Source organism: Lacerta agilis, chromosome 3, assembly GCF_009819535.1.
Source record: "Lacerta agilis isolate rLacAgi1 chromosome 3, rLacAgi1.pri, whole genome shotgun sequence".
Lineage (NCBI taxonomy): Eukaryota > Metazoa > Chordata > Lepidosauria > Squamata > Lacertidae > Lacerta > Lacerta agilis.
In genome coordinates, this window is record NC_046314.1 from 37,647,990 (window position 1) to 37,672,738 (window position 24,749).

Below are 24,749 nucleotides of genomic sequence, written 5' to 3' on the forward strand. Positions count from 1 at the left end.
GGAGGAAATGATCATGACCTCCTGATTTCATGATACAGTGGCAAGGGAAAGTTGAGTGTAGTTGGACATGCACTCTGGACTTCAAGAAGACAAATTTCAAAAAGATTAAAGAACTACTGGGTGAGATCCCATGGTCGGAAATACTCAGAAGGGAGTCCAAGGTAGATGGGAGTTTCTTAAAGGTAAAATTTTGAAGGTACAAATGCAGGCAATTTCAACAATGAAAAGTAGGAGGCATCTAAAGAAACCGGTGTGGCTGTATAAGGAGCTTAGAGATGAGCTGAGATATAAGAAGTGGAAGAAGGGGGAAATCATGAAGGAGGAGTATCCACAAGTATCCACAGTTGCAGGGAGAAGTCGGGTGGGCGGGCCAAAGCTCAGAATGACCTCACACATTCAAGAGAGGTTAAGAATAATTTTAAAAGATTTCTTCAGCTATATTTGAAGCAAGGAAATACAAGCAAGTGGTAGGTTCTCTGCATAGAGAAGACGGAGAAATGCTACTTGGTAACAGAGAGAAGGCAGAACTGCTCAACACCTACTTTGTCCAAAAAGAAAGCAGTGTTCAACCTGGTGATAAACAGAATAAAAGATGCAAGGAGGAAGCTGCAGCCCATGACAGGAAAAGAGGTTGTAAGGGAACACTTTGTTGTTGTTGTTGTTTAGTTGTTTAGTCGTGTCCGACTCTTCGTGACCCCATGGACCAGAGCACGCCAAGCACTCCTGTCTTCCACTGCCTCTTGCAGTTTGGTCAGACTCATGTTGGTAGCTTCGAGAACACTGCCCAGCCATCTCACCCTCTGTCGTTCCCTTCTCCTTGTGCCCTCAATCTTTCCCAACATCAGGGTCTTTTCCAGGGAGTCTTCTCTTATCATGAGGTGGCTAAAGTATTGGTGCCTCAGCTTCAGGATCTGTCCTTCCAATGAGCACTCAGGGCTGATTTCCTTCAGAATGGATAGGTTTGATCTTCTTGCAGTCCATGGGACTCCTTCAGCACCATAATTCAAAAGCGTCAATTCTCTGGCAATCAGCCTTCCTTATAGCTTTAACTATATGGACCTTTGTCGGCAAGGTGATGTCTCTGCTTTTGAAGATGCTGTCTAGGTTTGTCATTGCTTTTCTCCCAAGAAGCAGGCGTCTTTTAATTTCATGACTGCTGTCACCATCTGCAGTGATCATGGAACCCAATAAAGTAAAATCTCTCACTGCCTCCATTTCTTCCCCTTCTATTTGCCAGGAGGTGATGGGACCAGTGGCCATGATCTTAGTTTTTTTTCTTTGATGTTGAGCTTCAGACCATATTTTGCGCTCTCCTCTTTAAAAGGTTCTTTAAAAATCCTTGCAAGCCAGTGTGGTGTAGTGGTTAAGAGCGGTGGACTTGTAATCTGGTGAACCAGGTTCGATTCCCCGCTCCTCCACATGCAGCTGCTGGGTGACCGTGGGCTAGTCACACTTCTCTGAAGTCTCTCAGCCTCACTCACCTCACAGAGTGTTTGTTGTGGGGGAGGAAAGGAAAAGGAGATTGTTAGCCGCTTTGAGACTCCTTAGGGTAGTTATAAAGCGGGATATCAAATCCAAACTCTTCTTCTTTAGTTCCTCCTCACTTTCTGCCATCAAGTTTGTGAAATCAGCATATCCGAGGTTGTTGATATTTCTTCCGGCAATCTTAATTCCGGTTTGGGATTCATCCAGTCCAGCCTTTCGCATGATGAATTTTGCATATGTTAAATAAGCAGGGAGACAATATACAGCCTTGTTGTAATCCTTTCCCAATTTTGAACCAATCAGTTGTTCCATATCCAGTTCTAACTGTAGCTTCTTGTCCCACATACAGATTTCTCAGGAGACAGATGTCTTTAAGAACTTGCCATATTTTGCTGTGGTCAACACAGTCAAATGCTTTTGCGTAGTCAATGAAGCAGAAGTAGATGTTTTTCTGGAACTCTCTAGCTTTCTCCATAATCCAGCACATGTTTGCAATTTGGTCTCTGGTTCCTCTGCCCCTTCGAAATCCAACCTGCACTTCTGGGAGTTCTTGGTCCACATACTGCTTAAGCCTGCCTTGTAGAATTTTAAGCATAACCTTGCTAGTGTGTGAAATGAGCACAATTGTGTGGTAGTTGGAGCATTCTTTGGCACTGCCCTTCTTTGGGATTGGACTGCCCTTCTTTGGGACTGGACTGATCTTCTCCAGTCCTCTGGCCACTGATGAGTTTTCCAAACTTGCTGGCATATTGAGTGTAGCACCTTAACAGCAACATCTTTTAAAATTTTAAATAGTTCAGCTGGAATATCATCACTTCCACTAACCTTGTTATTAGCAGTCAAAAGGCCCATTTGATTTCACTCTCCAGGATGTCTGGCTCAAGGTCAGCAACCACATTACCTGGGGTGTACGATACCTCCATATCTTTCTGGTATAATTCCTCTGTGTATTCTTGCCACCTCTTCTTGATGTCTTCTGCTTCTGTCAGGTCCTTTCCACTTTTGTCCTTTATTATGGTAATCTTTGTACGAAATGTTCCTTTCATATCTCCAATTTTCTTGAACAGATCTCTGGTTTTTCCCATGCTGTTGTTTTCCTCTATTTCTTTGCACTACTTGTTTAAGAAGGCTCTCATGTCTCTCCTTGCTATTTTTTTTGAAATCTGCATTCAATTTCCTGTATCTTTCACTATCTCCCTCTCATTTTGCTTGCCTTCTCTCCCCTGCTATTTGTAAGGCCTTATTGGACAGCTACTTTGCTTTCTTGCATTTCCTTTTCATTGGGATAGTTTTCTTTGCTGCCTCCTGTATAATGTTACGAGCCTCCATCCATAGTTCTTCAGGCACTCTGTCCACCAAATCCTTAAACCTGTTCTTCACTTCCACTGTGTATTCATAAGGGATTTGATTTTGGTTGTGTCTTACTGGCCCAGTGGTTTTTCCTACTTTCTTCAGTTTAAGCTGGAATTTTGCTATAAGAAGCTGATGATCTGAGCCACAGTCAGCTCCAGGCCTTGTTTTCGGTGACTGTATAGTTTATGATGAGGGACACCTGGCTTGTCAGTAGTACGTGTGAAAAGGATCTAGGGATCTTAGTAGATCCCAAGCTTAACATGAATCAACAATTTGATGCAGCAGCAAAAAAGTGAATGCTATTCTAGGCTGCATCAACAGAAGTGTATGTCTGTGTCAAAGCAAGTAATAGTACCACTCTATTCTGCCTTGGTCAGACCACACCTGGAATTTTGTGTCCAGTTCTGGACACCAAAATTTAAGAAAGATATTAACAAGTTGGAACGTATGCAGAGCAGGGCGGCCAAGATGACCAAGGGTCTGGAACCCAAGCCTTATGAGGAACAGTTGAAAGAGTTGCATATGTTTGGGCTGCCCCCTTATTCCCTCACCCCAGCAATGCTAGATGAGTAGCACTCAGAAAGGTGTCATATTTTGCATCCCTGTTCAGCTAGTCACTGAATGGCAGGAGAGAGGTAGAAAGACAGAAGAGGTAGGGGGGAGGACTCCCAAAGAAAAACAATGGTCCCTGTAAAACCAATTAATCAATTTGCAAAGGCCAGAGTAAAGAGGCACATATTTAGCAACCAACAGAAGCTGTAAAAATATGGTGCCAGAAGCACCTCTCTGGAGAGGTCTACATTCTTGAGGCTATCACTGAGATAGCCTCAATGTGGTTGTGCTATGTATATCTGCTGTCATGGGCAGCTGAAGATGGGGAGTGAGGCAAAGAGCACAGGAAAAATATACCAGTAGCTGAAGAAGGTAGGTATGACTTGCCTCCCTTGCAACACATATAAGCTATACTCACAGTCTTTTGACAAATTACTGATAAATTCACGATAGACACATAAGACTTCCTGTTTACCATGCAATTTTACACAGTACATTCATTTTTTTTAAAAAAAGCTCAGTTTGAATATCTGTTTAAAGTATTGCTATCACAACATCTAACACACACTAGGTGTGGTGAATAAACTTTTGCAAGATTCATTTGTCGACTCTTGAGCATAAAAATGCGTCCAAGTGATGCTTAGGTGTTATGTTGAAATTAGAGTAACATGTATGGTCAAATCTAAAACACTTTTCCACATAACAAGTTGAACACTTCACTGTCTCACACATTGCAGGTGTGTGCTGTTGTTACAACACCTTCCATAATAGGTGTGTCAACTACCTTAAGGTGTGTACTTGTTTGCAAGAATGATTCTGTATCCTTTCACATTAATATTCATCTAATCTTCCTCTAAGTAAGTGGCTTTGATTTAATTTTTAGCATTATGTGATAAGAGCACAGTCATCTGTCAGCAACGAATTAGGGATAGTAACCTGGATGATTCAGTTAACTGAACATTTTATACTGACAGAATTATTCTTCAATGATTCCTTTGGAGACACATCTATTAAATATATGGTTTACCAGAGCTTCTTAAGAACCTTAAGGAAGTATTTACATTGATGGTTTTAGGCTGTGCATTATAAACCTAGTTAACTAGCAAAAGTCCCTTTAAGATAAGTTAGTGTTTTATTTACTGTATTAAAATGTATTGGACTGGTATGGTATGTGTATTAACATCTGAATCAGGAGAAGCTGTACAGTCCCTGGGGCAGTGCATGGATGCAGTGGTGATATGAATGAGGAAAACCAAGCTGAACTAGAATCCTAGCAAGACAGAGGCACCGTGGGTGAATATTTCCTATGTCCAAGAAATTGGTCATGCCCACCCTGGATGAGGTTGCATTCCCCCTGAAAGGGTAGGATCAGTCTGGGGGCACTTTTGGTTCCAGCTCTGTTACTGGAGGCTCAGGTAGCCTCTGTGGCTAGATTTGCTTTTACCAACTGCAATTGATACAACCATTCCTGAACTGGGAAAGTTGGGCCACAGTAGTTCATGCATTGGCTACTTCCAGACTGGATTACTGCTCTGTGCTCTATGTGGGGCTTCCCTTGCGCTTGATCCAGAAGCTGTTAGTCCAGAAATCTGCAGCACAATTGCTGAAAACAGTGAGATCACATAATCATAGAGTAGGAAGGGCCACAGAGAGCCATCTAGTCCAACCCCTGCAATGTAGCAATCTCAACTAAATCATCCATGACAGATGGCCATCTATCTTCTGCTTAAAAACCTCCAATGAAGGACAGTCCGTTGCCTCTCATGGGAGTCTGTTCCACTGTCAAGCAGCTCTTACTGTCCAAAAGTTATTTGGGTTTAGTCGGAATCTCCTTGTCAGCCTATAATGCTTGTGCTCAGAAATCTGCACTGGTTGCCAATTTGCTACTGGGCCAGGTTTCATGGGTCACTATTAGCATGTAAAGCCCTTAACTTGAGACCTGTTTACCTCTGAGATTGCCTTACCCCATATATGGCCACTTGACCACTTTGATCTGCAGAACTAGCACTGTTATAATAACTATTCCGTATTTGTAAAAAAGATAAAAATAGCATTTTAGTGTGGCAGCACCTGCACTCTGGAACTATTGTCATCTTTTTGGCACCTGCAAAAAACTTTTTTTTTTAGACAAGCCTACCCAGACATGTAGAATACTAATGTATGTTTCAATCTGTTTATATTGCTGATTTTATATTTTGAATGTTTTTAAAGAGTTGTTTTTACTGTCAATTTTCTCTTTGTAAACCACTTTGAGGGTTCTTGTGTGTTTGTGTGTGTTTTTTTATATAAAAAAAACAATCAAGCAGTGTATAATTCCATGAGATAAATAAATAAATATTAAGGTATTAAAATTAGGGAGTTGCTATTTATGGTTAGTTGATTTTACTATATTGTTTATATTAATGACATGATTCTTTTTTGTTTAATATCATCAAATGCCCCTACAATGTTACTTAAAGACTGCACAACCTATGTACACAAGCAGTTGATCTTACTGACTTGAACGATTTGTACACTTGTTTGAAAGGAAGCCCCCAGTGAAGTAAATGGGAATTGTTTGCAGACAAAGCTGTCATGCAAAATACCTCACTTTTGAATGTCACATGGTGAATATCTTGTTGCAACATGTTCCACAAACTACCGGTACCTACTCAACCACAGTAAGTTACTTGGATTTCGTACTCTCTCTCTCTTGCGCACAGAGAAGTAATTCCCATTGAGTTCAAGTTTAAGGCCTGCAGCCTTAAATGTTCAAACTGATCTTTTTTTTCCTTTTTAGAAGAAAAGTAACAATAAAGTAAAGAGAAAAGCTTAAGAGTTTAATGTGAGAATTTTGATTTCCTGCTGGACTCCCAAGATCTGTTGTTGATCTCCCCCTCCTCAAATTTCTTTCCTTTATAAAGTCAAAACACTGGGGCCTGTATAGACTGTGCGCTGTCAAGTCCGTTTCATGTTCTTAGGGTCAATTTTGGGGTCGTCGTCGTCCTCCACCCCCACTGACGACCAGAGGGAGGCAGCCAAGGCTGCTCCTAAGCAGCGCTGGAAAGCATCTAGACGGCTTTGAGGGTGGCGTGGGGACAGGACGGCGACGCAAGTCTCCCTATAGCCATTAAAGGCGCGTGGAGACTAGTTTCCACCGTCGCGCTGGGTTCCCGGTCACCTCCGGCCTCAGCAGCGCTCCTGTTTTGTTACTTCACGTGCCCAAGAAGGGGCGGGGCCTCCCGCCTTCCATGACGTCAAGCCTCTCAGCCGCTCTCATCCCGCAGAGCCGGATTGAACGGACTTTCCCCAAGGCTGGCGCGGAATGACCTGGAGACCCCGCCCCCTCGGGCGCCAGGGATGGGCGTGGCTTTCTTACGTCATTGCAGCGCGCGCTCTGCCTCTGCCACTTCCAAGGTTTCGCTTCGTTTCGGTTTTCCCCGTCGCGAGTCCTTTCCGCGTCCACTTCTGCGCAAGCCCATGGGAAGCCGCCGTCGGGACCTTGCGGAGGCGGGCGGAGTGTGTGTGTAGGGGGAAAGAAAGCGGCCCGCCGGCTCGTCAATCAAACGGCGCGCCAATCGGGAACTGGGCGTATCTCTTTGGCGTTTACAGAACCGGCCAATCACGAGCCAGTTTTCGGTTGGTGACGGAATTTAAACTGAGGAAAGCGGTTACTTTTCTCCCAACCCTTTCCGTGGAGCGTCCTGGGAGGCGTGGAAAAATAAAAAACAAACGGTGAGTCTCGACTTACCCGCCCGCCCCGGGTCTGTGGTGGGGGTAGGTTAGCATTGGCGGGTGTCTGCCTGGTTGTTGAGGAGGCTGCCCTCCGTTGCCTGCTTGCTCGCGCGGGCCTTTCTCCCCTGACGGGTAAGAGACCATGTGGGAATATTACACAAGGAAGCATCCCTTGGGCTTTGGGTGAGCTGACCACATATATAAGAGAGCTGGCCTTGGTAGGGGGGTGTAGGGGAGGGGGGACCTTCGGTGGCTTCTCCCTCACTTTTCTTCGATGCGCACAGAAAAGTTTGAGATACACATTGATCAATCCACACCTAGTTGCTACATCATAGAAATTACAAGATATATTCATACGAGTTCTACAAATTAACACGACCCCCAAAAAACTAGGTGGCGAAGGTGTCCACATCGAAACAGGGCCCTGTCCTGGTTCTTGACCCAGAATCGACTCTTAACTTCAGCTCAATACATGAAACGGCCATTCTGAGTATGGACTAATATGAATTTGTTGTTACTTAAAAACTTTTGTATTCTTACACTGTAACGAATTATTGTGCTGCACATATCATTGTGAGTTTGAAGCTGTATTGTTTGTTAAAGTTTGCATTCTTTGCTTAAGTTTGTAATTCTTTTCAGAATACATACTTTTGTTTGATTTTTGACTTGTGAGTAGGATTTATTCCCACCATTGAAATTTACTGGCCAGAGTTCTTGGTGCACTTTTTTCTTGGTATATTTATTTATTTATTTATTTATTTTAAAATAATATTTATTAAGGTTTTTACACCAAAACATACATATAACATACAAATAACAAAACTACATAAACAACAAATAAAAACAATACATGATTCTTATACCGAATATTACCTCCTCACATTGTAGTGGGACTTCCTCCTGCCTCCTCCTCCTGCGTCCCTTGTGAATACCTTTTCGTAACTTCCTAAATTCCCAATTTTCTTGGTACAGTATATTTAATAACAGGAAATTATAAACAGAGCTTGAAGTCACACCTCTAAAACGCAATGTTGTATCAGAGGATTTACCGGTACAGTGGTGCCCCGCTAAACGAAAATAATTCGTCCTGCGAAAATTTTCGTCTAGCGGGTTTTTCGTCTAGTGAAGCGGCACTGCAAGCCGCGCTTTCGCTAGACGAAAAGAAAAAAAGACGAAAAATTTTCGTCTTGCGAGGCAGCCCCATAAACTTTTTTGTCTTGCGGGGCTGCCTTCCGCTAGACGAATGCCTTCATCTAGCGAGTTTTTCGTCTAGCGAGGCATTCGTCTAGCGGGGCACCACTGTATATGTCCCACCATTCCATTAGTAGCATGTTGTTGCTAACAATATAGTCCAACAATAAAAAATACTGGCAACAAAGCAATGTATGCAAAGTAGCAGTGTCAGTATGGAAGTTAATTATATTACTAAGACCTGGGCAAACAAAAACATTTTAACCTTGTGCCTAAATGAGACCAATGTAGGTGTAGTTGAATGCTATTTAATCGTTTTGCAAAGCACTTTGAGAGCAAAGTCACTTGCAACTGTTCCAGACTTTATGCCACAGTTAAGCAGGCATAGTGAAGGTATTTACACAACCAATTCCTGATAGCAGTTTCAGTTCAGCGTTATTTGATCATGTGGATGGGGCACTTGGAGTTAGGCTGACCACATGTCCTCTCAATCTTTATTTGGATTATCATGTGGGTTACTCCTAAAGTGCTCATCTCTTTCTTTGTTATGCTCCATATATTATCTCTGGGGAGGGTTAGACATTCAAACTTCTAACGTGAGGATGTACAGTCATACCTTGTGCTGCGGCCGCTGTGGGTTGCGTTTGGCGCGGGTTATGAACGCACCAAACCCTGAAGTACTGGAATGGGTTACTTCCGGGTTCGGCGGTTCATGCATGTGCGCGGAATGTCATGCGCAGAAGCGCCAAATCACGTTGTGCACATGCGCAGACACGACGCTTCATGATGCGTTCTGCTCATGATGCGAACGGGGCTCCGGAAGGGATCCCGTTTGCATCCAGAGGTACCACTGTACAGTAAGCCTGTTTAAGGCTGAAGCCCTCACCACAATTAATTAGGGTGTAACACTGCCTATTTGTCCAATAATCACCAAACTCCCTTGCCCCCAACCATATGAAAACATGAGCTCCATAAACTACTCTTTCTTGGTCAAATTGGAGCCACTGATTTTTTTTTAATCAAACAAGAATTCATCTTCTTAAACCAGGGCTTAATGTTGGCTAGGAAGGAAGATATTATAAATGCTTTCATAGTCAGAAGAGTTCAAAGGATCCAAGGTTCCACTCTAAATGCAACTGACAGACTTTGAGGATGTTGCTTGAGTAGTGTTGCTATCCTAAAGTATAGTAACATTGCATAGATGAAACCAAACTAATTGTGGTGGCTGATATTATTTATTAAATTTATATACCACCATTCTTCAAAAGTTCACAGGGCAATTTACAATGTAGGTAAATGGTAATAAAACTTCACAAATAGCTGCTATGCAGTCCAAACCTATTCACATTTACATATAAGGAAGCTGGTTACTAGTCTTAACCCATGGAAATTGCCAGTGGGAGAAGTTGTATAACTTTGTGATATTGTAATTGCAATTTCTCTCACCCCCACATAAGTGAGACTTGGGGCACTGGGTCTGGTGTCGATGTAACACAGTGTTTCTTAATTCTCTTCTACTTGTGTGACAGCGTGGGAATTCTTTACCTACTCATACTAGCTATCTGTAATCTTGCTCCTTTGGGATTAATTTCAACTAATTATTTAAAATCATTCTCCCAAGATTGTGAAGGATTTATTGCTCTATGGGTTTGTGTGCATCTGTGTTAGAAAATAAATGTTTGAACTTACTATTGGCATTTCCAATTTGTTTCATTTCAAGATGCAGTTAAGATGCTCTTTATTTGAATGTGTTAGATTCCCTTCCCTTCCTGGATGCAATTAAGCATAGTCCTTGATTGGCCAACATGTTAAACTCTTTTGCACTCTGGAGACTGCCTACAACAACAGAATTTCTGGGCTAAATCCCAGAGTTGAAATTTTGATCTCATCATCCTGTGGCCGTTGAATCTTCTGAGAATGTTCCCATTCACCTCCTAACTCTTTACTTCACATCTTATGATAGTCATTCTAGTTTGTGACACAACACAATAAAAGCAGTCCACTAGCATCTCAGTTAAGCCTCCAGCCTCTGATGTGAAACCTGCCAGGCTGCTATATAGACTTAATAGGCTCCATTTAGCTTGGTGGGTCACAGTTCTGGTTGAACATTTTGCTTGACAGGCCCATTTTATTTTATTGCTTTTTAGTCTGTTTGGTTTGTGATTGTAATTCCTTTGCAATTTTAGTCAATTTTTTTGGATCTTATACACAGATTGTGAATGCACAGGGATTTGGACTCTGGCTCTGGCCCTGGGTTTGGGCTCTGGTGTGGGTGGTCCACGCTCATGTTTGGGCATGGGCTCTTGAAATATGGCAGCTTAAACTTTGGGCGACCTCCCCTGAAAATGCTCAAAGTTGTTCTGTTTGATGTTTAAAATATTGATTTTAAATTTTGTGTTTAAAAAATAGGGGTTGTCTGATACCTGGGGGCGTCTTATATACAGAAAAATTGTGTACTTACATCCAGATAATTTCTCTCCCTGTCACCGCCAAAAAAAAGAGTAGTAGGAAGTGGTGGGAAATATACATAATTCATAAAATTAAAGCAACAAATCATAATGAGATTGCTTACGTTTGTCAATGTTTGCAAAGAATCTTTGATAGGGAGGGACTTGGTGCAAAATGATAGCAGTATGCTATTGGTATTATTGCCTCCAGTGATACTTAATCCTAATCAGTCTCTGATTTTCATTGTTAATTCCTCTATTTAAATTGAAAAAATATATTACTATTACTGCTAATAGTTTCATTCAGTTCTGAATATGTGGAAACCAAGAGACCAATCCTCTAAGGTTTTTCAAAAGTTACCTTCAAGAAGGATCTGTTAAGGTGTATTGTGAATGAAGCAATGCCTCTAGCTGTGCCTCTGACACTCCCTTTTATATAAATTTGCAAGGCGGATACCACCTGCCCTTAAGGATGAGTCTTGCCACAGTTCATAGGTACGCCTCAGATGAAATTGATTCCCAGCTGCCCTCAGGGCTTACTATAGAAACTCAGTTATTTTGCTTATGTTAAGGAGCTAAGCAGCTCTTGGCCTACTTTGCCATTAAAATGTGATCCAAACCTGTTTACACCCATTCCTTGTAAAATCTTGCGCTTTGGAAGTTTAGTTTCCTGATAACCAAGGTTTAATTGAATAAACAATTTGATGTTTTGGTCCCAATAGAAAAATACTTAGTTTGCAAACAGGACGAGTAACTTAAATATTTACAATTTACCGGTATGTTTGTTGAACAAGTTCTACATTTGCAGGCTGTATAGAGAACAGCAATTCAATGACAAAAAGGTAATGTTACATAAACTTTTCACATAATTCTGTAGGAAAAGTAACCTTTTGCCCTGGAATATTATGGTCTTAACCAGCGGTGTAAGGAGAAACACTGCATCGGTCTACTAAACCTCTCTGAACCTGGTTTCACATTTTGTGAGTTTCCCGCTGCTACAGTGGTCATTGAGGAATTAGTCTGGTGCTCCTCCTTCTGCAGGTTACTGCTCTATTCCTTCTGGAGAAGAGGCCACTATCTTATCTAGTAGAGCTTCCTCAACAGACTCATAATCCATTTAGTAGAACTGGCTCCCTTGTGACAAAATGGCAATAACTTTGATCTACATGTATTTGCCCAGCTGCATAACCCCAATATCTCTAAAGGGTTGTGGTACCCTCTAGAACAGATTTGGGGAGGGTGCAGGAAGCTGGAGAAGTGAAGGGAAGACGGGGAAGTCCTGCTGTGCAAATGACATTGAATTTTACCTCTTATTTTGTTTAGTTGAAATAAATCTCTAGGGTTGTTGGCAAGAAGAGAATTTAAGATTTTTAGCAAAATATTGCAAAGGTTTGCAGCTGGAAGTACTGTACCAAAATTACTTCAAATGTGATTCCCTTGTCTTCCACCTGAATACATACGGAAGTTGTATAATACTTGCTTCGCCCCAGAGGTACAGATGGGAATAGTTTTAGGGTGGATTGGGGTGGGACAAATGTGGCAACTCTCTAGGGTGGCCTTGCACTATTTCAACACATTGTAGTTGTTGCAATCTCTGTTTGCTATATCACAAGTAGATTACTGACAGCAAACGGGCACATACATGTATGTGTGATTGTGTCATGTCTTCAGAAGAGTTGCTTGACTGGCTTTGTGGGAATATACAGGATTTTGTCTTTTTTTTAAGCTAGGGAAAGGGCAAATACCTGTTCTTGCCCATCAAGTTACTAAATGGGTCGCCCCCCCCCAATAATCTAATGCATTTACTTCAAAGTAAGTCCTATTGAGTCATTTGTTTTTCCCCCTAAATGTATATGATTAGGCTAGAAGCTTGAGAGGGCAATTGCGTGGCATGGCAAGATCCACCGGGATGCAGTAGGCCTCTGGCTCACCCAGTTGATTTCTGTCTTATACGGGTATAACAAGCTCAGCTGAAGCTGATGTGGCTTGGCAACCCAGCATAAAACACTAATTTAAATACTTGTTTTCCCTCTGCCAGGCTTGAGTAGAACAGTAGCATATCTGCTGCTAAATGGGATTTGGATCTCATGTAGCTTTACACTGGCTCATCTACACCAGCTTGCTTTACACCAACTTTTGTGCATAGGATTGCTTCCTTAGAGTACAGTAGGCCCACAACATATGCACATTTAACTTGTGTGCATTCAGCTTTATGCACGTGGCAAATAAAATTTAAGGAGGAGCAGAAAGGGGGCAGGCTTCTGAAAAAAATGACTTTGACAATCCCACCCACTGTTTTTTCTTTTAATGTTTTTATTAAAGTTTATTGCGTTATAAAAGTACATACATCGTCTCTATTTTCAGACCATAAAGTCCATTTTACAGATCAGTTATATTTGATGCGAGACTTAATATTGTATACAGTATAAGGTTGGGGGATAAGAGAGGTGGGGAGAGAAGAGGGGCGTAGTTGAACCCAATGTGTTTTGACTATACACAGTTTTGTCGTTGGGCGCAATCCCAGAACATAAGCCTTGCATAAATTGTGGACTTACTGTATTACTCTATTTTATTGAAATAATTTTTAAAAATAATTTATTTAACAAAAATTATATGCTATTTGATTGTAAGAAGACACTACAACAATATAAATAGCATTAGGTATAGGATTAGGACATGTTTAGTAATTGGACCAAAACATTAGCAACGAAGGAATTTGTTTCCCCCCCCCCTCAGTCTCCAGTTACATATCTGTAACATTTGTCACCTTTTGTATTCAACACTGACTTTTCTTTTTCTAGAAATGCAGGAAGAAGATTTAAGTGAAAATGGTATGTTCGTTGCTTCTATTATGAGTAGGGTTCAAGACCTGAAAAGCAAATATAAAAATGACGACAATACTACAGCTGAGCTTAATTTCACCAAGGCATCAGTGGATACAACAGGTATGTAGTATTTTTGTGACTGCTGATTGGTAGTGCTTTATGCAGCTCTTCCAAAGTGCCTGACAACCAGATGTTTGTCAGATGTTTTTGAAATGCTGCACAAGCAACTTTGGAAGCTCTGTGATTGCTGCTTGGGGAGCGCTGACCACACAACTTGCAACTGACTTCTTGCATGTTGCTTCCTAAACACTTAACAATTAGCTAGTTGCTGGGTGTTTGAAAAGTGCTTCACAAGGGACTTGGCAATTGCGGGGCTGGGGAGCTTTTTTTAAAGGAACATTTTTATTTCTTTCCTGAGGAAACAGTTTGAATTCAAAGTGGATCCCTCAGCACTTTGAATACACTACTTTTTCTGATGTGGGAGAAATGCTCCAATTTTAAGAGTATGTCCCCTTCTGTGCAGATTTCAAAGGGGTTTCCATTGTTCTGTTTTGCCGAGATTGTATCGGAATTTTTGTGTCTCTAGTGATCTTATTTGCAGAGAAGCTTGGTGCATTTTAAGACTTGGATAGTTGTTTGTTTCATTTGGTTTGCTAGCACCCCTCTTAAATCCTTCTTGCAACCCAGTTCTGTGAAGCCACTTCAAGTCCACGCCACTAGATGGCTTGTGCCATGGCATGTGGAAAATAAGAACACTTTTGGCAGGTGGAACACAATTGACATTTTGGTGTTGTATAATTTCTGTTGTTGTTGTTGTTGTTGTTGTTGTTGTTGCTTGTTGCTTGTTGCTTGTTGCAGTGCCCTTCAAAACCAAAGGTAGGTTTGCCCATTCTAGATCAGAAGGTAGTAGCCTGGCCATTTCTAGAGTGATGAATCAAAATGTTGGAACCAAAAGAAACTAAAATGTGTGTTGTTTTAATGGTTCCTTTAGCTGTTTGTAGACAAGACTGCATTTTGTTCTTTATAACAAAAATCTTAACAATGCTTTTCTCTTGGTTGTTTTTTTTTTAGATAACTCTGGAACTGTTAATCAGATAATGATGACTGCAAATAATCCTGAAGATTGGTTAAATCATTTGCTTAAACTGGAGGCTAAGTGCACACCTGAGGCTGACATCAGCTTGTTAAATAGACTGATTGGTTGTTACAGGCAAGCAGTTGCATCATTGTCTGCAGAAAAATACCATCAGAATGAAAGCTATGCTCGCATCTTGGTTAGATTTGCAGAACTGAATGTGTAAGTATTCATATCTGGCAAACAGAAAGTTTCAACATTTGTCTTTTACCCTCACTGCAACTACAACTCCTTAATCTTTTATGGAAGATGATTCTGTTGCTTACAATTGGGAGCTAGTTGGACATTATTGACCCCTGTATGACTCATGATTGCAAGGTTTTGGGGAGATATTGCTGGAGCTGATATGGCACAGAAAGTCATGGGATATTGTATCAGTGGAAAAGTTAACATTTTAATTAGAAGTACCCAGAGGTCAATGTAGAACAGAAGTTTATATCTGTGTGGTTTGATTTTGTGACCTATGTCAATATCCAAGAACGCAGTTGGTCTCCGCCATTGGCATTTATAACAACCTGGTTAAGTTGAAGTTTCATGATTTCTTTGTATCTTTTCTTCTTACGTGCCTTTTTTATATCCCCATTTCCTGAATTTGCAACATAAAACATTTTATTTTGGTTATACTTACTGGATACCGTCCCTGAAGATTACTGTATAAAATTTTATACTCTCCCAGTGTTTGATATTTGTTTGTAATTGTTATTATGGATGTCAGGGAACTGCCTCTTGGCTCGCTGAGGGGAATGGAGGGTCTATTAGTATACAGAGAGCCCCGACGCCAATTGAGCAGCAGCACTTATTCCAGTGCGAAGAGCAGCCACACCTCCAGTGAGGAGGAAGGGGAAGGGGCCAGCCGGGAGAGGAGAGGGCTTGGGGGTGCTGCAAAGAGCCCCAGCACCCCACCTCGCTCGGCTGGTCAGGAGGGAAACACGCCGTTTTTGGCGCCCCAATTGCACAGAGGGGTGAAACGCAAGGAGGGTAGGAGGAGATTTGGGGTGCCAAAGCTCTTATGCTGGGGAAGGAGCTGGAAGGGGCCACTCCTGGATTCTGCCAGCGACTGAGACAGACATGCTTTTTGTAGCTCTGCACTGTAAATAGTTTGCACAATAAAACTGCAAAAGACTTTTTGGGCTCTTGCTCCGTTACTTGCAAAGCACCACCACATGAACCTTACAATACCTAAGTTAAAAGGAAAAAATCATATGTCAGTTGTTGATATTATATATCGTATTTTTCCATGTATAAGATGATATTTTTTGTTTAAGGCAAATACACCACACCCAGGATGGTGTCGTGTAGTTGATGTTGGCACCGCGCTCCAGCAGTCGCAGGACCTCCTTGGTCTCTCCACTCGAGCAGGCGGCCAGGAAGGCAATTCCTTTTCCCGCTAGCTATTGCCTGCTGTGCCGTGCCTTGCCTTGCCTGCCTATGTGCCTCAGCAGCAGTGCTCCACACCCAGGAGGAGGCAGGGAAGCCAAGCACCACCTGATTCCCACACACCACTGGTAGATTTTTTTGGGTGAACAAGCTCAACAACTTCAGGTGATCTCGGGTGTTTAAAGTTTTGATTTCTTAATTTAGGGTTCAAAAAAATAGGGGTCGTCTTACACATGGGGCCATCTTATCCATGGAAAAATACGGTAATTGCTTTGATGCTTAGGATTGAATATATGAATATATATATATATGCCTCTAGAATAGAGGCACAGTCAGCATTTGTTCAATAGGCAATATATGAGGTTCCTATCTTTTGGAGTTGCAGTTCTTTGTGCATTGTGAAGATAAGGTAATGTTGAAAATTTTATTTTCTTATTGTGAACACTAAATAAAATGTGTCTGGACCACACCTGGAAGGTGGCTTCCTTCATGTACTTAAGTAAAATTTAATAGATTTTGAGAGGGAGTGGAGCTTGCAGGTGGAAGGTATTTTTTCACCAATACCAGCACTAAACTGTGTAAAAAAAGGACTATCTCTGTCTAAATTCTGCAAAGAAGAGTGGATCCAGGATAGGATTTTTGACTGGAAAGAGTGAGTACAGATGATTTGCAGGCTACTTGGTTTGCTGTACAGTATGTAATGTGACGCATACTAACCTGTTGAAAACAATTTAATTTTCTTTGGGCTAATTTGTAAGCACTGCAAAATCTAGGTGGCATCACCCTTTTCCCAGTAAACAAATATCATTTGCATGCATGTGTGAGACAGGGTGAATGATAGAAACACTTGTTTCAAACCATTGTTTCTTTGCAGCACTGAAGACCCAGAAGAGGCACGCGATCAGTTTCATCTTGCCAGACTAACCTGCAGTAAATTTTCTTTTGTTCATGTGGCTTTTGCACAATTTGAACTCTCTCAAGGTATGTGGATACAGATTTACTCAAAATTTGGCATGGCTAAGCTTTGTTACTGACCACGTTTCCTATCCTGGATAATGGTTGTAAAATGCTAACAGCTTGGAAAGGGATACTGTTATTTATTTTTTAAAGTCACCTCCCCTCTATTTTAGCACAAAGTTCATTATTTCGTATTTTTTAAATTAGGAAATCTGAAAAAAGCTAAACAGCTGCTTGAAAAAGCTGCAGAAGTTGGAGCACTTCCAGTAGAAATGTTGGAAATTGCCGTAAGAAACTTAAGTTTACAAAGAAAGCAGCTACTTTCGGTTGAAGAAAAAGAGAACCTGACAGGTGAGTCTGAAGTGGAATATATGGTGAAATTGAGTGTTGCACTAAGGCAGGGGCGTCGCAAGGGGGGGCGGGGGGCCCTTAGTTCCAGGGGAGGGAGGGTGACACTTTGGCCGGCCCCTGCCACCCCGCCCCGACGGACGGACCCGAACAGGGGCATGTCGCCTTTTCCCCCTTCCAGCAGCTATTTTTTGGCGGGGGGGGGCAGCGAGGAGGGGGTGTCACGCTGGCATGACACCCCCTCCCCGCTGGTCACCACCCCCGCCGAAAAAAACCGCTGGGGGGGGAGGAAGCAGAGCGGGGCGCATTCAAGCCCTGCTCTGCTTCTTTTCCCCCTTTCCGCCGCTTTTTTCCGGCGGGGGGGTCGGACTCGCGAGGGGGAGTGTCAAACTTGTCACCCCCTCCCCGCTGGTCACCACCCCCCGCCGAAAAAACCGCTGGGAGGGGGGGAGGAAGCAGAGCAGGGCGCATTCAAGCCCTGCCCTGCTTCTTTTTCCCCTTTCCGCCGCTTTTTTCGGTGGGGGGGGTCGGACCCGCAAGGGGGGGGTGTCAAACCTGTCACCCACTCCCCGCTGGCCACCACCCCCCGCCGAAAAAAAGCCTCAGAAAGGGGGAAATCCCCCTTTCTGCATCCACGTGCGTCGTGACGTCATGATGATGTCACGACACACTCGTGCCCCTCCCCCAGGGGGGCTGCCTCTGCGCTGCCGCCGCCCCCAGCAGCGCAGAGGCTAGCTACGCCACTGCACTAAGGTGATCCAGCACAAGCATTTCTCCCCTCTTCTGCTACTGCATGCTGAGTGTTCTGCTAGCCCCAACCCCCACGAGCCGATGGGAGGGGGCTTGGGAGGAGGAAAGGAGGGAAAGCCCCTTTGCACTCGTGGAACTTGGTGTGCTGTCTCCTGCAGATTTAGTTGAATCTGGTTTAGTTGATTTAGTTGAATCTGGTCCATTTTGTTGCAATAAAAAGGCTTCTCCTCCCATGAGCCTGGCTTGCCTCTTTCCTGCCCTATCTCCATATGTCCTGTTTCCTTCCTCCCCTGTGCCATATTTCTTACCTTTCACACTTGAATCCATGAGCACATGGACAGAGTTAAGCCACCATCAGTCCTTCGCGTTTCCAACCAGTTCAAGGGTTGTTGCTGTCTAATCAGAATGGCAGTGGGTGTGTGCAGTAAACCCTTTAGATTTTTCTTAAGTGATACAAATGGTGTGGAAGGCAACAGATTATTGCAGCTCTCTGGAGGAACCCATGGACACTTCATTACGATCCCAGATGTACGTGCTTCTTTGCTTCCTAGCTTGCTTTTGCAGCCAAGGGGCTAGAAAGAAACTTGAGATTTTCAAGAAACTAAATACAGTGCTCATTACCAATGCCTCCCACTCACTTTTGTGAAATCCTAGCATATACACAGAGCTGAATATAGTTAACATAATCGAAGGTGGGAGAAAATAAGTTATAGATTCATGTTTCTATGTTAGGTTTGGAGTCATGATCAATATAATTTAGACATTCATTCAAGTGCCACAGTTGTATTGAATCTAATCCTTGTATTGCTAAAATAAACTCCTTAAAGATCACTACAGTGTGGTTAAAAGGTATATAAAGGCTGCATTGTTCTGTGTTTTAAATCAAATGCCCAACTTTTGGTATTTAAACAACAACTAAAATGTTTAATTTTGTCTCTTAATAAATTACATGTTTACAGCTCTAAACTCTCATAATGAAGCTGGAAACTTCCTGAATAGGAAAATAAATGTTGATTCTAATGAGATTACTGCCAGTACTCATAGTTCTTGCCATGGGTAAGTAAATTCAAATATTGTGTGGAATTATTTTTATTTTATTTCCAAGTGCTGTGGTACAATTTGAACTGTTCAACTCTTTCTTTCAGGGAGAAAAAATATTCTCCTCAGGAAAGTGAACGCAAACCATTGAAGCAATTAAATAAGTCTAACAAGGTAGACCTGTTTAAATGTTTGTGTATTCTTGTACTTGATTTTTTGCAATTGAGTTGAGTTCTACTTCCATTTCCATTTTTAGATGCGTCCGTTTGGAAGAGTTCCTTTCAGATTAGTAAGCGATGATGAGGATGACTCTGTGGGGATGGATATTCCATGTGCAACTAGTATTGCAAAGAGGTACAGTCCCTTTTATACTCACGAACACTAAAGTATCTGTTGATTGAACAAAGATATCAAGTACAATCCATTATTCTGGTGCGTCAATTTGTGGTTCACTGCAAAAGGGAATGAAGGGGTAGATGAATCATTATATAGGATGTACGCCAGAGGTTTCCATTGAGAATAATGGCCAGTATGTACTGATCTATGCACGCCCAACAACCAGCCAGAAGGAAGGATGATGGCTTTATTAAGTCATTTATTAGTCTACTCGAGAAAACAAATAGTCCATATACAGATTTTCAACAGTTATGTTCCCCCTAGTAAACATACAAACAACTCTCTGATTTATGGAATGCTCTCTGCCTAGCACTAGCTGTCATCATTTGGGGGCTGGGCAAAATACATTTTTTGTTTTCCCAGGATTTTTAGCAGCACTAATTAAATTGTACTCCAGTAGTTATGCAATTTTTATAATTTTAATTGTGTTACTTGGTTTTGAATTGCTTTGGGGCTTTTTTCTTAGTGGCAAGCAATAGATGTGTTTAAGAAGCCTAAAGCTCTTGAGTGTCAGCAGTGAAAATTATTCCTCCCAATTCTGAACTGCGCAGGTGGGGCATGGATTGTCTTGGTAGAGTTCCTTATCCCCTTCCAAGCTCCAAAGCATGGAAGAAAGCTGAGCTGGTTGGGATGGGAAGCATTTTTTCACACCTCACTTTTCTGCAGAGAAGAGTGAGTAGCTCTTGCAGCTACTGCTTAATAGGACTCCACTGCCAACATCAGCTAAAAACCACATCTTTGCATCCTTTCCTGAAGGGCAGGTATAACGTAAGGTTACCAGACATCCCGTTTCCCAGGGACAGTCCCCGGATTTACAAATCAGTCGCCTGACAAAATACATTGAAGTTGAAAAGTGTCCCCGGATTCATTGAAAAACATCTGGTAACCATAGTGTAAAGGGGCAGGATCCTGTAGCTGATGGTTACAGCCCGTTTCCTGACCAACCAATAGCAGTAGCTTTAAATAAAATGTAGAAAATATTTAAAACTGCAAGCAGCTACCTGTAACTTGTGGTTGATGCATGGGACAGCTACTGCTAGTAGCTGAGACTGCACTGTGTCTGTCCCTGTGTGAATTTGAGAGGCTTAGTTCTGATCATTTATTTACTGCAAGTTTATGTTTAGCCTGACAGATGCTCTTTCTCCACATTTCAAGTCATTAAAGAGTTTCACAAGCTTTGCTTTTTACATCCCTACTAGGGTCTTCTGATGTGTCATACGCCATTTGGGTTTGTTCTTAATAATGACAACATTTACTGTAGGGGGCTCTGTAATGCGTAAATGCCAGCCTTCTAATTTTAACATGATGCTATGCAATTGTTTTCTGTGCTTATACCTGAGCAGAGTTGTGTATTTGCACTTTTCTGGACACATGCAGATTAACTTGTGCGGGCTTAGTGTTAACAGACAATTAATGCTTTGTTTAATAAATTAGGAAAATATCTGACAACAATTTGAGCCAGTTGCCACTGCATGAGTCAAAACCTAATGGAAGCGATATACCAGGAGACTTGAAGGTAATTTGAATGTTCTTACTCAAGTTAATGGTCATGGTTGATAAGACTGCAGGTGGGGGATGCAGAAACAGGCTCAGAATGTGTAGACAAAGTAGGAGTTTAGTAACACTATGATGCAAAAACAGATTAATTTGGTACTAAATGAGGAAATACAAAGTAAGCAAACTACTCACTGCTGCTACTGAGGGTGGTTTCCCTCCTTGCCTCATTCAGACATACACTAAGTGCGCAACATACACTCATTTAACTTGTGTACATTCAGACTTGGGCGTGCAATCAATCAATCTATCAATAAAAGAAGGGGCAAAAAGGAGGTGGGGGTTCAGGAGAAATGAATTTGGCAATCCCACCTGTCATTGAATCATTTTAACTGCAAACTTCCTTAAGCTGATGCAGGATCCACTGCTCACAGTTCATGGAACCAAGAGTGCAGGAGCAGGCCATGAAAATCATGTTCTTCCTCTTGCCATGGCTTAAACTAGCTGGGGGGAAATTTGCATGTGAGCAGGAGGATATGGGAGTAGGAGCATGCAATCATGCTTTCTCCTTCTGATCTCATTCAAGACTCCATGATCACCTTTCCCATTTTAAAATCCCAGTGAAGTTACAACATTCAATTTGGGAAACTCCTTACTCATTTCTGCCCCCCTCCCCAAGGGACTAAGCCAGAGTTTCCAAACTTTTCATGTTGGTGACACACCTTTTAGACATGCATCGTTTCACGACACAGTAATTCAATCTTACTAGCAAGCAACCCCTTTCCAGCTTCCGGAGGAGCATGAGGAGAGTTTGTGTGACACACCTGCACACTGCTGCTGACAAACTAACGTGTCACAACACACAGTTTGGAAAGCTCTGGACTAAGCAATACATGCATGAGTATCATTTGTGGGTTAAGGTAACAATGAAACGAGTTACTGTTTATGTAGATGTTGCTATTTATGTGCAGTAGTTTGAAAAGTTTGTGGTTTAGATTTAGAACCTTTCTATTTGGGCTCTTAGAGGAGGCACTTTTAGTATTAATCATAAACAAACTATTCTTAGCTACACCTTTCAGTTATCATTTAAAATGTTCTTTTTAAAAAATAAGATTCGGCCTATGGAAATGTTCACAATATGAATGGCTGTTAAGAAAAGGAAGTCACGGCTTAATGACAATACTAATTTTTAAGTGTTTAAAGCACTCATTTTTTATCATCCTTACAAAATACAAACATTGATAAACTTATTCCCATATTGTAGATGAAAACAGCCAAATTAGCTAGCCTAAATGTCAACAGGGGCAGGCAGAAGGCAGATCTGGATCTCTGCTTTATTGGCAAGGCTTTCTGACTCAGTAGTTGTTCAGCAGCAAGTAAAAAAGAGTTCTCTGCCATGGTTGGTGGCATGTCTTGGTATTCCTTGCCTATTAATTTTTGAACAATTTTTGAATTGTGAAGCTTCGCTGGACAGTTTTAGAGTTGTTAGAATTTCTGACTTATGACTTGCAGTAGCTCCTTGGATTCACTCCCTTAACTATTATCTTGCATCTAACTCCTCCCACATCTCTTGCCATTTTTTTTGCACCTTGGCCCTATCAACTATGGGGTTCTAGTTTAAAAATAAAGTAGTTCCCACAAGCTTGAAGTCTGCCCACCTATCTCTTTGTGAGTTCATGGCTGAGGTGAGATTTTAATCGAGGAAATCCACTCTTAGCTGCTACACTAAACCAAACCTTAAGTGGGTGGCAGCCCATAGAATTGGTGTGCTGATGTTCTAGAACTAATGAGCTGCTTCTCAAAGCAGCTTGTGGCATCTTATGTGACAGGAAAGAAATGAAGCAAGGTTGGGGAAACTGTTCTGAACTGGAGATCATGTTGCCATTCAAATTGGCCAGTTTGCTGACTAAATATGCAGAAGCATCAAACCAAGGCATTTGCACAGATTTACAGACACAAATCTCAAGCGTTTTCCCATATGCAAATATTATTGGTGGCATTTCTCATCTTTCAATTTTGAAGATAAGGATACATTTTGTCAGGAAGTGTGCTCGCTTCGGCAGCACATATACTAAAATTGGAATGATACAGAGATTAGCATGGCCCCTAGGAAAACTGCATTAGGAATCTGGAAGAATTGGAACAAGACATGGATGCCAACATACTCAAGGTGGATGCCGTTAAAATATATGCAGGAGTGTCAAAGGGAACCTGGTTGGTGGAAGAAATTAGAAGATCGGGGATTTTATAAATTAAAAGAAGGGAATTTAATTACAAAAGTTTTTTTATAGAAAAAATAGGAAAACAATATTGGCTGAAAGTGCAAGGACTTTATGACTTAATAAAAACGGAAAGAGCAGAGGAGACGTTGAGGACAGAAAGGAAAATAGATATGGTGCTGAACAAAAGACAAATAACGGAGAAAGGGATAGCAGGGATGTTATATAAACTGCTGATAAGTGACAAAGAAAGAATGATAAAGATAATCCAGATTAAATAGGAGCAAGAAGGTATGATCCATCAAAACATGGTCCAAGAACTGATGAAGAATAAAAACAATATTAAAATAGAAAAATATAAAGAATTAAGTAGATTTTTTTTAATTAAAATGGTATAGAACTCCAGCACAAATGGCGTATATAGTGAAAGGGTTTAGTCCCAGATGCTGGCATTGTGGTCAGGAAAAAGGACTATATTCACACATGTGGTGGGAATGTAATCTGGTTAAGGAATATTGGCAAAAGATTATAAAAGTAATTTCTGGATTATTTCAAATAAACATAGAAGTTAATAGGGATTTGCTATTTTTGGGAATACTGGGAAATAACAAAGTAAAAAGTAATAAGCAAGAGTTGTATAAAATTATGATTCTAGCCAGAATGGCAGTTATTGCTCTGGGATGGAAAGAAAAGGCCAAATGGAATATGAAAAAATGGAATGATTATGTTTTTGAATACGTACAATCAGAAATATTTGCACAGATATTGGCAGAGGGTAGATGGGAAAATAAATGCCAAAGAATCACAAATAAATGGGCATTTTACAGGAATTGGATAGAAAGGGGGGAAGCCAACCCTAACATACAAGCTCAAATGAACAGACTGTGTACATGGATAAAGATCTGAAGAAGGAAGGTCTGCCCAGGGTGGAGGGTGGGAGGGGAGGGGAGGGGGAAGGACTAGGGGGGGGGAAGGAGGGGGAAGAGAGATGGTAAACCGTAATAGAATATTCATAGAAATTATTCATAGAATAATAATAATAATAATAATAATAACAACAACAACAACTTTTTTTAAAAAAGGAAGCAAGCAACTGAAGATTATACAACACAAATTTCAGAGTTTGCTCCAATAGAAGATAAAACTGTAAAAGCTGCTTCTTTCTAGAGTCTGTCTTGTTATTGCAGTCAAGTTATAGTTCACTTTCCAAGAACTTAACAAAGTCGCCCAGAGTGGCTGGATATAAATAATAAAACAATGCTCTGACTTTTAGAAGACATCTGAAGGTAGCCCTGTATTGGGAAAATTTTAGTGTCTGATGTATTACAATTTTTATATGTGCTGTAAGCCGCCCAGAGTGGCTGGGGAAACCCAACCAGATAGGCGGGGTACAAATAATAAAATTATTTATTTATTTATTTATTTATTTATTTATTTATTTATTTATTTATTTATTATCACCACCACT

The 24,749-nt window shown here is 41.4% G+C and overlaps 1 protein-coding gene and 1 pseudogene across 1 annotated transcript in view; both read left to right on the forward strand.

The window, feature by feature from the left end:
• Positions 1–7,264: 7,264 nt before the first annotated feature.
• The window catches only part of TTK (TTK protein kinase), a 33,286-nt gene continuing 15,801 nt past the window's right edge, over positions 7,265–24,749 (forward strand). The window contains exons 1-9 of the mRNA XM_033143290.1: positions 7,265–7,287; positions 13,544–13,687; positions 14,639–14,864; positions 16,954–17,060; positions 17,244–17,387; positions 19,094–19,190; positions 19,280–19,346; positions 19,429–19,526; positions 21,003–21,084. Of these exons, the coding sequence (XP_032999181.1) occupies positions 13,546–13,687; positions 14,639–14,864; positions 16,954–17,060; positions 17,244–17,387; positions 19,094–19,190; positions 19,280–19,346; positions 19,429–19,526; positions 21,003–21,084 (963 nt within the window). The 5' untranslated portion in view covers positions 7,265–7,287; positions 13,544–13,545. The remainder of the gene's footprint in view (positions 7,288–13,543; positions 13,688–14,638; positions 14,865–16,953; positions 17,061–17,243; positions 17,388–19,093; positions 19,191–19,279; positions 19,347–19,428; positions 19,527–21,002; positions 21,085–24,749) is intronic.
• LOC117044836 lies at positions 23,110–23,170 on the forward strand (annotated as a pseudogene).